The sequence below is a fragment of the Balaenoptera physalus genome (genome assembly GCF_965194825.1).
Source record: "Balaenoptera physalus genome assembly, chromosome: 20".
NCBI lineage: Eukaryota > Metazoa > Chordata > Mammalia > Artiodactyla > Balaenopteridae > Balaenoptera > Balaenoptera physalus.
The window spans coordinates 8820189-8834686 of record NC_138901.1 but is presented as its reverse complement, the minus strand read 5'-3'; the positions used below and the strand labels follow the sequence as shown (position 1 = coordinate 8834686).

At 58.2% G+C, this 14498-nt stretch overlaps 1 protein-coding gene across 7 annotated transcripts in view; it reads right to left on the bottom strand.

Annotated features, from left to right (window-relative positions):
• Window positions 1-14498, bottom strand: part of SEPTIN9 (septin 9) — a 196577-nt gene that overhangs the window by 75905 nt on the left and 106174 nt on the right. For all 7 annotated transcript variants that reach the window (XM_082442691.1, XM_082442695.1, XM_082442692.1 and 4 more), the window contains one exon: window positions 3979-4620. In XM_082442691.1, coding sequence (XP_082298817.1) covers window positions 3979-4620 — 642 coding nt within the window. The remainder of the gene's footprint in view (window positions 1-3978; window positions 4621-14498) is intronic.

The following is a 14498-nucleotide window of genomic DNA, read 5'->3' as shown; positions in this document are numbered from 1 at the left end:
AGCACCTGTTATGTCCAAGTCACTCGGTATCTCATGAGAGTCTTTCAAAAAAAAAAAAAAAGACAACAGCCCCAGCCTCAAGTAACCTAGAATCCAGTTAAGGGCATGGAGGGAATTCTGAAGAAGACACAGCAAACGTTAAGAGTGGGTATCGCTGGCTTACAGGTGAATTATAGTTTCTTTCTAATGTCTATATTTTCCAAATTTTAAAGAGACAGTACTGTGAAAAACTGTTTTTGCATTAAAGAAAAAACCATCTAGCAGAGGAAAGAAGGTTCATACACAAATAATTTACATTCCAAGACAAACACATGATACTATACATGAGAAAGATGCAAAAAGGCACGGGAATCAGAGGAAGTGAGGCTATTTCCAGTCAGTGGGAGAGGTGCCGTTTGAGCAGGACTTTGAAGGATGCGTAGGAGTTTGAAAAGCAGTGATGTGAAGAGGAGCAGGGCTGGGGATCAGGAGATCAGTGCAGAACCGTTGTGAGGAAAGGTGGCCAGTGGGAGACCATGAAAGGACCAGAGCAGGAGGAGCTGGGGAGCAGGGAGGCATGAGCTGGACAAGAGGGTGAGTCCACTGTGGGGGGCGGGGGCCCGGGCGAGTGAGCAGTGAAGGCTCAGAGTGGGCACATATCTCATCAGTGCTGTGCTTTAGGGAGGTCAACCTAGGAACAACTTAGCTGAGGTCCCAGGAGACCCTGTCCTGCGCCCACAGTCACAGTCTGGAAGGCTTCCTGGAGGTAGAGGCAAAAGGCTGAGTCTGATCAGAGGGCACAGAGCTCCCTACCTCCCTGATCCTTTGCCCCCGCAGCGCCAGCTGGCCCTCAGGGGTAAGGGATAGTGAGCCCATGGAGGGCAGTCAGAGCAGGCCCTGCAGGCTGGGGGGCTCCTGGGAGCTCCCAACCCAGCCCCGCCATGGAAGCGCGGAAGGGGATGGGAGTGCCAGGTCTGCAGGAAAGATGGACAGGAAATGAGGCCGAGGGACAACCGGATCTGTGCCTGGAGGGGCTGGATAGGCCGAGACCAGAGGAGGGGGAGGGAGGGAGAGGCAGATGGAGCCTCAGAACAGGGGCTGGCGGGGAGCTAAGACCCGGGGCTCTGCAGAAGCCACTGCAATAGATGCAGGGAACACCCCTCCCTCGGGAAGACCCTACCCTCCACCTGGACTTGCCCGGGACCTCAGGACTGGACATCCAAGCGAGCAGGTGAAGGCCAAATTTCCCAGCCCACAGAGGGCCTTGCTTCCTCCGCCCCCAGCCCACTTCTCACCCCGCGTTACTTCCAGGCTCACCCCACAGTGACTTCTGTTTTAAATGAGGAGAATCCTCCCAGAGTCATCCAAGCCCCCACCTCCTCCAAACCCGAGCATCCTTCCTCTTTGCAGTATCTGTCCAACGCCCCCGCCTGGTTCAAATGCACCTCAAGGTTCTCAACCTGTGAGCCCTGGTCTCAGACAGCCCCCTCCCCATCCAGCCAATAGGACATGGAGGGGCGGGCTCAGCACACTTGTGAGTTCACACATGTGTACACCCATGACTGGCACATACGCCGACCCCCAGTTCGTGCTCCAGGGGTGGGAAGGCAGCCCCCACCCCACCCCAGCCCATGGACCTCTCCACGAAGAGCTGGACTTCCATCTGCACAGAGAGGGGCTGCGGGTCCAGGGTGCTGGCGCCCAGCTCAGACACTGAAATGCTTTTCCCTGGAAAAACCGCACAGGCCCAGAACCAGGCTCCCCAACACCTCTGGACTGCGGCCTCAGCTGGGAATGCTCTTCTCTGCCCGTCTTTCCCTGGTTCAATCCCACCCTCTCCAAAACTCAGCTGATGAGGCCCGGGCTCCCGGGGGCTCTCCCACAGCCCCGCCCACTTGGTTCCACGGCCGCTGTTCACGTCCCGCTCCCGAGGCAGAGCTGGCCTGACCGGTCCCCACGGTCCGGCCTGACCAGCGGCTGCCGCTGGAGGAAGACGTTCTTAGACGTGCCCGCCCTGACGAGCCAGGCCGGTGCCACCCTGAGCAGACACCCCCTGCCTGTCCCCCAGAGCAGGACCACCTCCTCGGGCACGCAGTGCCAACTGTCATCAAGATCTGGACGGTGACAACCGTCTCCCCAGCCACATCCTGTTTGACTCAGCTGAGCGCCAACACCTCCCCCCTGTGACGGGGCTGTATCCGGCAGCAAAGGCCCTGGACCAGCAGAAGATCGTAGGAAACAGCCTCCTGGCCGCTCCCCAAACACCAGCCATGCATCCTGACATCGGCACCAGCGCACCTGGGGGGTGGCGTGGCTCTGCAGGGTCACATCTGGGGAGATGCAGATTCACACACCAGGGCTGGAAGGGACCTCTTGGTTCCTGCTGCCCACAGTGTGGCCCAACGTCAGAGGAAATTCAGTCAGCCCCTCGGCCCACCCGACCTGCTCGGTCAAATGTGCATTTGGGCAGAATGCAGCTGCTCCACCAACGCCCCTACCCCACCCCATCACAAGCCCCCAAGTCCACTGGCCACAGGAAAATTCTCATTCAAAAAGGAAAACCTGAAAGAACTCAAAGCAAGGACTCGAGATACTTGCACACCCATGTTCACAGCAGCTTTATTCACAAGAACCAAGCAGTAGGAGGACCCCAGGTACCCATCAACAATGGATGGATAAGCAAAGTGTGGTCTGCACATAATGGAATATTATTGAGCCTTAAAAAGGAAGGAAATTCTGACACCTGCTACAACATGGATGAACCTTGAAGATGTGCAAAGAGAAACAAACCAGACACAAAAGGACAAATATTTAGGATTCCACCTACATGAGGTACCCAGAGTAGTTAAATTTGTAGAGACAAAAAGTAGGATGGTGGGTGCCAGGGGGTGGGGGGGGAGGGGGATGGGGAGTTAGTACGTTATGGGGACAGAGTTCCAGGTGGGGAAGATGAAAAAGTTGTGGAGATGGGTCACGGTGACAGTTGCACAACAGCATAACGTATTTAACGCCCATGCGTTGTACACTTAAAAATGGCTACACCAGTCAGTGTTGTTATGTGTATTTTACCACCATTAAAAATAATTTTTAAAAGGTATATCAAAATCCCAGAATGTTCTGCCTGTTCAACCCAAAGGACACTTACTGAACATTTACTGAGCCCCGAGTCCCGGGATCAGAACTGGACCCAGCTTTCACTGGGCTTACAACCCAGCCGGCACCTTAACACAGCCCATGGGCCCAAGACCCTCCCTGGGGGGGGGGGCAGTAACGGTGTCCCACGGGATCGGCACCACCTCCCCTGGGAGCTCCCCGTGAGCACAAGTCCGGGTTTGGACCCTCCGAGGATGGTAGCCAAGCAGAACACCCCCCAACGGAGCTGTGAGCAGGAATCATGGGGCTCCCTGGCCTGGGACCCCCTCCAGGCAGCCCTGAAAACCTCAGCATGCAGAGGTGAGGCGTTCTCGTGCTCCCTTTGCATCTGGCCACGACCCTCCCTACCTGGGAAGGAAGAAGAGGAAGACCCTCCTATGCAGAAAACCCCTCCTCACCCGCTGCCCCGCAGGTACCAGCAGGGCAGTCACAACGCCTTCCCGAGCAGGAGCCTGCCTCCCCGTGGCCCAGTGACCACCAGCCACCAAGAATGTGACAGCCTGTCCTAGGGTCTCAAACCCATCCAGCCCCGACACGAGCCTGCCCCGGTTCCTGCCCCCAAGTCCTGGGCTCACAGCAGAGGTTACACCACGGCCCTGTGGACCAATTAACAGGGGCCCTCCACAACCCAGAGATTCTTTGCCAAGTCTAACTCAAATCCAACTTGCTGCATCTCGGTCCATCCCCCGTGGACAGAAAGAGCTGCCAGTGCCCTCCCCTCAGCCTTCGGAAGTATACGCGCCCCCACTCCTCAATATTCAGCTTCTTCCTCCAAGACTCCAGGGCAAAGCCAGCTCCCCGCCCCCCAAATCACTGCAGCACGGATGACCAGCACCTGCTACTCACCCTCCTGGCTCTTGGGTGGGGCCTCGGCCACGGGCAGCTGGGGCTTGGGCTCCAGCCTGCTCTGCAGCTGAGACATCGGGGTGGGTTCCGAATTCTCCAGGGTCTGGGGTGGGATGGGGGAGGCGGGCCCCTCGGCTGGCTTGGGCACCTGGATCTCGACCCTCTTGGGGGCTGCGTCGGCGGTGGGGATGGCGGGCACCTCAGGGATCTTGGAGGTGGGGGTCTCCATCCTCCGGTGGGCTGACTCCTGGGGCTTGACTATGGTGATCTCCGTCCTCCGAGGGGTGGGCTCTGGCGTCTTGTGGCCCAGTGCCTCAGCCCGCTTGAGCCCAAACCGGGACGGCCCGGCGGTGCCGGTGTTCTCTACCTGCTTGGACGAGATGTCGATGGAGATCTCGGTGCGCCGAGACACAGGCTCTGCCTTGGGCCCCGAGAGCTCGACCCTCCGCAGGGCAGCCTTGGGGGATCGCTGGCTGAGGGAGTCTACATGGCGGGCCGCGGGCTCTGAGTTCTTCACACCCAGGTCCTGGAACTTCTGCGTGGAGCTGGCCACAGAGGCCCGGAGCAGGGGAGTCTGGACCCTCCGGGTTGGGGTGGAGTTGGGCGTCTCGACCTCCTCGACCTCAAAAGATCTTTTCAAGGCTGAAAGAGAAAGCGAGGAGAATGTGGTAAGTAGGCGGCTCGGGAACCCCTGGGAACATCCCGCTAACAGTGAACGTCAGAAGGCAGCTGGCGGGGATGCTACAGCAAGGGGCCCCCGGGAAGACTCTTGCGCCCTTCACCTCTCAGGAAGAAGAGAGGACAGCCCCACTCTACGAGGGGACTGAGGCACCAGCAGCCACGTGTTCTGGGAGAGAGAGAAAAGGCGGAAGCTTGGAGGACGCCCTCTGTCTTCTCTGTCCTGCCGTGGCCATGGTTCCGCCAGCTACATTTTCTATAAGGATGCTCTGGCTCAAGGGAGGGGCCTTTGATTTCTTTCCCTCCTCACCTCCACCCAACACAGACACCATCAGCAAACACCACCAGCAGCAGCAGCGGTGGGAAGGTGTCCCCAGTAATAACAACCACAACCATAACCAATCAGAATCTCGATGGGGGGACTTCCCTGGTGGTCCAGTGATTAAGACTCTGCGCTCCCAATGCAGGGGGCCCGGGTTCGATCCCTGGTCAGGGAACCAGATTTCGCATGCATGCCGCAGCTAAAAAGATCCCGCGTGCCGCAACTAAGACCCGGCGCAGCCAAATAAATAAAAATAAATAAGTAAATACAAAAATTCATTTAAAAAAAAAAAGAATCTCGATGGGAATGTCACCACCAAATCAATAACAGCATGGACAGCCAACGCTGGAACTTTTAACACGGGCAAGGCTTACTGTGCATAAGCACATTTACTCCCCACCCTAACCCCATGGTGTAAACGATGCTATAAGCCCCTTATACAGATGGGAAAACCGAGGCCCAAGTGCTTAAGCAAAGTGCCCAGTGGCGTGGAGTGAGTAGCAGAGCCGGAAGATGTGTCTAACTCCAAGGTCCAGGGTTCTTACTCCTTTCTGGTGGAATAATGGAGATCCTGGGCGAAGTTCACACCGCTGCCTTTCTTAGTCCTCACACCGGCTGCTTCTGCCTCCATCCTACACCACTTGCCCCAGCCGGACTTGGGCCCACGCAGGACACTGACCACCCAACTCCCACCCCACAGCCCAGCATTTCCCCCCCGGCCACCCACCATCTCCGCCAGGATCTGCTCCCTCCCAGGCGGTGGGGACAGTGCCTGAGAAGCCACTACCCCCACAGTCCCTGCAGCGTGCTGCAAACGAGAACCAGCTGCTCCCGGTTATAAAGACCAGAGTGGAAAGGGGCCCGCGGGGCAGGAACATGCACCAGTTCCTCCCCAGCCGGGCCCACAGCGGGCCCTCAGCGACCCACAGTGTCTCTCCCACCCCCCTCCCCACCTCACCTCACAGCCCCAGGAGCCCAGGATTACAGGGACCCCCCCTCAATTTCCTCCCCCAGCCCGCAGCTGGTCTCCAGCCCCCAACACCAGCCCTCAGGGCCATTCTGAGCAGCCCCTCCCTCCAGTCTTCCTTCCTCCAAATTCCAACACAGCCCTCGTCTCTTCCCCGTGGACATTACCTCCTTCAGAAGACCAGGGTGTAGTGGGTGGCTGAGTGGGTGGGTGGCCAGGGGCATGTGTGCTCTGAAGCACTGGATGTAGGGGGAAGCAAGGGAGACCCCAGACCCTGATACCTGGCTGCCGGAACTACCAGTTCCCCAAACGTGACACCCCTGGGGGACCCTGTCTAAGCCCTGGGCACACCTCCTTCTCGGTGGACAGAGGGCACAAAATCCTGAGTCACAAAGCTCGACGGTCCCAGAGGCCCTGCAGGGATGGGAAATGTCCTCCGAGGGAGGCAGCTGTGCAGATTTTGGGAGCGGGCGCGTCATCACACACTGACTCAGGGACACACCTGCTGTTCAGCTTCATTGCGGCCAAGCAGGCATGTGTGTGCAATGTGGCCAGAGCTCCTGATTCAAGAGAATCTGAAAATCTGGATTTTTTTTATATGTTATCTCCTGATTTTTAAATGCTGGCACAAACAAAGCAAAACAGCCCCTTTAAAAACACTGTGCGGTCAAAGGAAATCACATCCAAGGGCTGAACTCGGCCAGTGGGCCCTGCCGTGACCTCAGGTTGATAAGGCACATGGCCAAGTGCGGCAGGGGTGTGCCTGTGCAAGGACCCCACCTGGCGCAGCTCTGCCTCTCACTGGGGGCTGTCCAGCAAGATACGCAGGGTACAAACTGCCCATCCAAAGAAGCCTCAAGTGCCCAGGGAGAGGTCAAGTGCCTGCTAAACTGGCCAGAAAGTCCAGGGCTGAGTGCCCGGAACTCTGTCCTCTCATGGTTCCCAGGGCCTCCCGAGACATCTGGTCTACCCCCACCCCGAGAGCACTGTCCAAACTGTCCCCGATGGTGGCTCCTGTCTGTCTGTGAGCTCCCTGGAGGAGGGGTCCACACCCCACCCACCTAGGCACGTGCATGTCCAGGAGTACTTGGCGTTAGCTCCTTGGGGCCAAGTTGGGAGAACAGGAACTAGGTGGGTGAGGGCTCTTTCCCAGGTTTGCCCCACGGGAATAAAACGAACTTTTCCTGGGAGTCCCGACAAGGTCTGTGCCCCTGTTTGGAGAGCCCCCTGTTTGGAGAGCCCCCTCCTTGGGGAGCCCATTTGAATGCACCTCCAACTGCAACTCATGAATTCAGACCCTACACCAAAGCAAAGGCCTCCCCGAGTCGGGAGGCCCGATTCGGCAATGACTTTGAACCAGACTGGCCGGCACACAGATCACTGCTCCCCGGAACACAAATCTACACAGAACGCACACACCCGGCCCCATCCGCCACCCTCTCCTCTCTTTGGCTGCTCTGGGTTTCTTCCTGGCACATGCCACTCCCTGGGCCCATACTATCTGCGTGCTTAGCACTCGGCTATATTATCTACCCAGGCATTCACTGGCCAGCACCAACACCCCCATTAGTCTAGTTCTCTCTGAGAGGACAAGGGCTGTTCCCACCATCAGGACGGTCACTGCTCAGCAAACATCCAGGGCTGATGGGGGTTCCTGACGGCTTACGCCGTCCCCACAAACAAGCACTGCCCCCACCCAAGGATTTCAAGTCGTTCCCCCCCCCCCACCCCGCTAAAGCCAGGCTCACTCTTGCCTCCTCCCAAAGCCTGCAGTGGTGGCCCCATGCAGTTCACGCCACTCCCTCCCGTGTCATCCTGATTATCCCAGTCTGCTGGGACTGGCTTTGGGGGAGGGGGGCTCCCTGGGAAGAGAGCAGGAGTCCTCTCCTCTGTTACACCGCAAGCCAGCCCTCCAGCCCTTCCTGGGCCTCGGGTGCTTCTTCTAAGCACAACATAAAGGCCAGACCGGATCACAGGTTTGTAACTGTGGGCCCAGAGCAGGGAGGCACCAGGCCTGAGATGTTTCACTTTCCTCTAAGGTTCTGTAGGGAGTTGAACAGTGTCCCGCCCCAACCCAAAAGCAACATCCAAGTCCTAACCCCCAGAACCTGTGAATGTGACCTTACTTAGAAAAAGTCTCTGCAGATGTCATCAAGGTAAGGATTCAAGATGAAATTATCCTGGATTTAGGGCGAGCTCTAAGTCCGGTAAGTGTCCTTATAAGAGAAAGAAGAGGGAGATCTGAGAGACACAGAGAAGAAGGTCATGTGACAACAGAGGCAGAGACTGGAGTGATGGAGCCGCAAGCCAAAGACGCCTGGAGCCATCAGAAGCTGGAAGAGGCCAGGAAGGATTCTTTCCTAGAAGCTTTGGAGAAAGCTGGCGCTGCCGACACCTTGCTTTTGGACTTCTGGCCTCCAGAACCATGGGAGTAAATTTCTGTTGTTTAAGCCACATTGTTTGTGGTTATTTGCTACATCAGCCACAGGAGGTTATTAACACAGGGACCGTTAGAGGAATGAAACCTCTGGGCTACAAGGTTGTCTGGGGCCCTTCCCGCTGGTGCTGTCACGTCCACTCTGCACCCAGCCCCTCTCAAGAAACGTCCAAGGACTTCCCGTGGCGGCCCAGTGGTTAGGACTCGGCGCTTTCACTGCTGTGGGCCCGGGTTCAATCCCTGGTCAGGGAACTAAGATTCCACAAGCCGCGAGGTGTGGCCAAAACGTGAAAAAAAAAAAAAAAAAGAAGAAGAAGAAGAAGAAGTAGAAACGTCCAACGGATGGACCAATGGAAGCGTGGCCGAGCTCCAGAACTGCTGTATCAGACACCCAGAGGAGGAAAAGCTGCCTCCTTTTCCAGGAATCACACAAAACCCCGGACGGTGGGAGAAGTCGTCACGAGAACAACATTGCTCTAGATTTACACCAGAATATCTGGTGATGAAACCAAAGATCATTTTTTAAGGCAGGCTGCGCGAGGGATGCCCTAGGAGCAGCCGCCTCTACACAGAGAATGTCATGACACAATTAGCACCCAGCTGGGAAGAATTAGGAGATGGCTTGTCACGAAGCTGGCAGGACAGGGTCCTCCAGCATCCCGTCCCCCAGCGGAAGTCCTAAACACACGCTCCGGGTCCTGCCCCAACACGCACAGCGACCCCTCCCTTCCCAGGGTCAAACTCACCCTGGACACTCCTTCCACTCCCTCCGTGGAGAATGGCTATAACCCACCATGGCAGTGGATGCTTTTGCACTTTACTCTTCTCCCCCACTCCCTGCGGAGAGGCAGCCCAGGGGGTCCAAGTGCGGCCGAGGAAGCCAGCAAGAGTGCCGACTGGAGGCCCCCACGTGACCGCATCTGATGGGGGACCGACGGGCAGAAAAGTGGCCTTTCACTGGACCAGGGCAGTGGGGAGTGGCGCTGTGCTGCTTCCTCTTTTGTCTGCAGGATGCTAAATGCCCTCAGAGGGCAGGCAAGAGACACCCCCCCCCCAACCCCGCCCGAAGCGGACAGGACAAACTGCATGGCTGCGGGGCACCAAACAAACATGGGACCAGGCTGTACTGGGAGGGTCCCCGAACTGCCACTGGGAGGGAAAAGGACTGACATCTCCCACAGGGCACAGGGGGCCCACCCATCCTCACACCATTTCCCAAATAAGAATGCTCCCGTTCTCCCTCTCGTGAAGTCAAGAACCCCCAAAGCCGGGCTTGAACGCTGCTTGCTCCCCAAAGCCCTCCTCGGCCCCAATCAGCCCTTCCCCACGAGCACGTGAGCCAGAAGACTGTCGTGCCCTTTGGCCCACTGCTGGGAATTTACCCCCAGGAAATCATCAGACGTACAGAAAGATTTATGTACGGGATGTTTGCATCAGCATTAAAACAGCAAATGCTGGAAACAATTCGAGTTTACGTAGATTCTTCTGAACCCATATGCCAGAGTCCTGCAAAGTCATCAAAATCACAGTTCTGAATATGAGAAATGCTGAGAATACTAAGTAAAAATAGCAGGATCCAAGATGTATGCACGGGGCCTGACTTCATCTCACACACACATGTGCAGGGTGCACGCACATTCGAGGAAAACAGCCGTCTCTGGATGGAATTAAGGTGGCCGTTTAATTCATTACGCTTTCCTGCCTTTTCCCAGAGTGCCTATGCTAATGTGGGTCACTTCATATTTTCAGGGGATAAAACCATCAACACTGCTCTTAAAAAACAAACCTTGCTAAGAAGAGGGGGAGGGTGTGGATAACTGCACCTCCAGCCCAGCCTCTCCCGGTCCATCACCTACAGTCTCGGCTGCTGCAGAGGCCGGGCCGCCCGGCCAGATGCAAACCTCCCGTCGTCGCGCGCATGGGGGTCGAGGCAGGAGCAGCCTGGATCTGGGCCTGTTTAAGGAGGAATGTGCCGCACACAAGAGGCCATTGTGAGGGCCCCCGCTCTGACCGCAGGCACGCTGCCTGCCCGCAAACCTCTCCCCGCTCCAGGAACACTTCCTGGAGCACACCGCGGGCCTCAGTCTGGGGAGGGGAGACGGCGTGAGCCACAAAGCCCTGCTCCAGCCTGGGACAAATGTCATGCAAAGAAATGTTAGAGAACAAGGTCAAAACAAAGCCATGGTCAGCTCCAGTGGGAGGAGCAACGTGGCCACTGCCCAGCTCAGGGGGTCTGATTCTGGGCTCAGGCTCCAGGAGCACGGCCCTGGTGAAAGTGAGTCTCCTCCAGGCAGCAGCAAAGCAGGTTCTGTCCTGAGAGACAATAGCCACCTGGGAGCCAGGGTGAGACACCCAGGGAACACAGGGTGCCAGGCGAAGGGCACCTCCTTGCTCCCTGGCCTGAGGCTGCAGGGAAAGGTCACAGGAAAACTCAACCCTGAAGCTAAGCGCGAGGGCCATCAGACCCACAGAGTGAGTCCGGAGCGTGTGCGACCCCTGGGGTGGGCTGGATGCACCCCCCCAGTTCCTGCTCTCCCGTGAGGACAGGGAGCTGGGGCTGCAGCTGGGCGGACAGGCTCCCTCCAGGGCAGCAGGGAAGATGGAACAGGAATCGGTGGGCCAACGGGCCGGTCCCTGAAATAACAATCCTCCGAAGGAAAGGGACCCAAGGCCACAAAAGCAAGATTTGGTCCCGGCAAAAGAACAAATTCACTGGGGAAAACCGGGCAGGGCAGGGCCAGGGGGACGATCCCAGGCAGAGGGCAGGGCAGGACAAAGGCCCTGCGTGCCTCGGACGAGCAGAGAGCTGGCCGGACGTGGGGGCCTTGCGGCCTGGGCGCACACTGGGCCCCTGCTTTCAGGGCCTAATGCAGGGGCTCAAACAGGGGGCGGCACAAGCACAGTCACCTCCGGGCATCCGCTTCCCCATGTGTCATGCTGAGGCGCTGACACAGTGGTGCCCGGGCAGCAATCACGACTGTTGCTGGTATAATTGCCATCTGTGTGTGCACCCCGGGGGGTGGGTGTGCACACGTGCATGTGTGGTCACCCCGCTGGTGGCCGAGGCTGCACGTGCCTTACCCGTGTCCATCACACCCACGGCCAGTATCTTCCCCTGTGCCCGAGGGCCTCCCCCGGCGCCCCCCTGGTGCCCAGGCCCGGAAGGCAGGAAGGGGTTAACAGTGCTTCCCTGGCACACAGCCTTTAGGCAGTAACTGGAGGGTAAACACTCTGGGGGGCTTGGTGCAGGGTCCCCCAGCACCCCCAGTGGTGCTCACTCCCATGCCTGGGGACCACCTGGGATCACCTCCCACCTGAATCCTCGTCTCAGGAACTGCCTCGGGCGGCCAGTGGAGGAGGGGCAGGGCTAAGAGGGCAGGTGAGAGCAGGTGGGGGGCGGCAGGCTCAGGGCAGGCAAGAGGATGCAGATGGGGAAAGTGGGAGGGGGGTGCCCTCAGGAAGTAAAACAGTCCAAAAGGAAGGGCTTAAAATAGACACAGCGGCTGAGCAGAGCCTGGATAGGGACATCGGTAAACAGCGCTGTCAGCGGGTGGCCCTGGGTTTCCCGCTGCGAAACACAAGACACCAGCCAAAGTCCAAACAAAGGAAGAGACAAGGCCCAGCACTGGCACTCACAGCTCAAAACCCTCCCCTCGGGCCTCTCCCCTGCCCTCCCTGGGCAGGCCTGGCTGGGCTGCAGGGCCAGCGGCAGCCTAAGAACCCCATCCAGTGCCAGCCCCATCCTGCTTCCCGCTCCGGCTCCGGGTCCCGGCGTGCTGGCCAAGGGCACTGGCCGCCCTGGGCTTAGCTGCACACGTGGCTGAAGGCGGCACACAGCCCCTGCTCCCGGCCCTGAGCAGATGCAGGCCCGCATCTCAGCACCCTGCACAGTCCCACAGGGACGGCCTGTGCCCTCTGGACAACAGGACCAAGCTAAGCCACCTTCACTCAGCCCTGAGGGGCCACGTGGGGCGGGCCCGGTGTCCCTGAGAACTGGAGGTTCACCAGGGGGTCTTAACGCCCAGGTGAAAGATGTGAGGTCAACCCCTCCACCCCGCAATTTATCTTGAGGATTGTCTTTTACTTTGGCTCTTAGGACACGGGCACTCCAGGGAGACTTCCTGCTCCTCACAGCCCCCCCCCCCCAGGAGGCCTGGCCCATGGCCCACCCTGGACCAGCGACGTGGGAAGGAGGTCTGCTGTGCCTGCCAGTTGGGTTCCCAAGTTGGGCCAAGAGAAAGCAACAGGCCCCCTCCTCCCTTCCCAGGCTGCCACTCACCACAGGGAGACCCTCCACGCAGCCCTTCCCGCCCATGACATTTTCAGGCACAAAAAGAGTACAAAGGTGATCCCTGGCCCCCTCAACTCGAGACACGAACAAGACCCCTCACAACGGGCAGGGAGCGCAGTGGCAGCTGTGGTCAACAGCCAGCCCTCGGATTCCAGACCTTCTCTTAATCCCCAAATTCATTACGTTAATTTCTCCCTGGAAAAAGCTCCCTAGCGCCCTGGCTAGCAAGGACACGGGCAGAACCAGCCCTCCCCAGCCCAGCTACATAGTGTAATCCACCCAGAATGGGTCCTGTCCGATTCCTTCACAAGGGCTTCCAAATCTCATGCTGTCTGCAGAGGACATCGGTCCAACAGTGGCCCCCAAAATGGTCTGAGTCCTAACTCCCGGAACCTGTGAAAGTGATGTGGGAAAAGGGTCTTTGCAGATGTAATTAAGGCAAGGATCTCGAAGTGAGATCATCCTCGATCAGGGTGGGCCCTAACTCCATGACAGGTGTCCTTGTAAGAGACAGAAAGGAAGACACAGAGGAGAAGGCCGTGTGAAGATGCAGGGACGCATACACAAGCCAAGGGACGCCGAGGATTCTCGGCCGTCACTGGAAACTGGGAGAAGGGCCTGGTAGAGGCTCTCACTCGGAGTCTCCAGAAGGAACCAACGCTGCCCACACCTGACATCCGACTTCTGGCCTCTAGACCTGGGAGAGACCACATTGCTATGTTTGAAGTTCCCCGGTCTGTGGCACTTTGCAGCCGCAGGAAATTCACGCATCAAGAGAACAGATTTTTCGGCTGCCGTGGCCTTTCTGTTCAGCCTCCTCAGCCTCTGTTGATGCCGAAGCCACTTTCCGCGGTGACTCACCAGCTCTGGGAGGGGCACATGGGTGCCCTGGAATCGGGCTGGCTGGCAGGAAGGACCTCTCTCCTCTCAGCCTGAGTCAGCCATCAGGTCACCCCAGACCTTCACAGCTGCCAACGCCTGGGCCAGCAGCCCCTTCCTGCCGCTGGCTGCCCCCTGGCCTGCGAGCCTCCCCCCCGTCTTCCTGGGGCAGGGCCCTTGTGTCCAGCCCACCTGGGACGTCCCAGCTCACACCCGTTGTTCCACTGTCGTCCATCAGGGCACCCTGTTCATTCCCAACAGGGTCTCCATCGGGGCAACGAATTATCTGGTCGGCCTACCTAAGGCGGGTTCATTACCGGTGTTCCCCTCCCTGCCGTCACAGAAGGGTCTTGGGGTGACGGCTCTCAGGGTTGGGGAGCAGCCTGACAGTGGAGACCCTGGCAAGCATCATGAGACAGCCACATAGCAACTTCTGCTTCAGGAAATCTCTCAACACAGAGACAAACCAAAACAAACGCTCCGAGGAAGCCACTTCTCAACCTGGGGCCTCTTCTCGCTCCGGCCATCTCCCAGTCCCCCTGGTTCTGGCGACACCGGGGTCATTCTGGGCAGACTTTAACAGTCACCCTGAGACACTGGACTTCCTTCTTTCCTTGATGAAATTAAAGTTATGGGAACATGAGCACATGTAGACCCATCTGTCCTCCCCCCTCTTAGGCCAGCTGTGGGCTCTCTCCACTAAGAGGACAGACGGAACGGGGCTGAAGCCGCACGTGAGGAGATGCGGGCCAGATAGGGGAAGAATTTCCTGACCCAGGGTGGGGACGCTGGGGGTGGTGGTGACCAGGCTTCCTGAAAGGCCGAGGAGGAGGGCCTAGGTGCGGCCCAGCCTGGGGGGAGAGGAGGGGACAGAGGACCTTTCTGGCCTCCGAGGGTCAAAGGTCCCCTGATAAATGGCAGCCAAGGAGGGCAGGAGGGAGGCCCT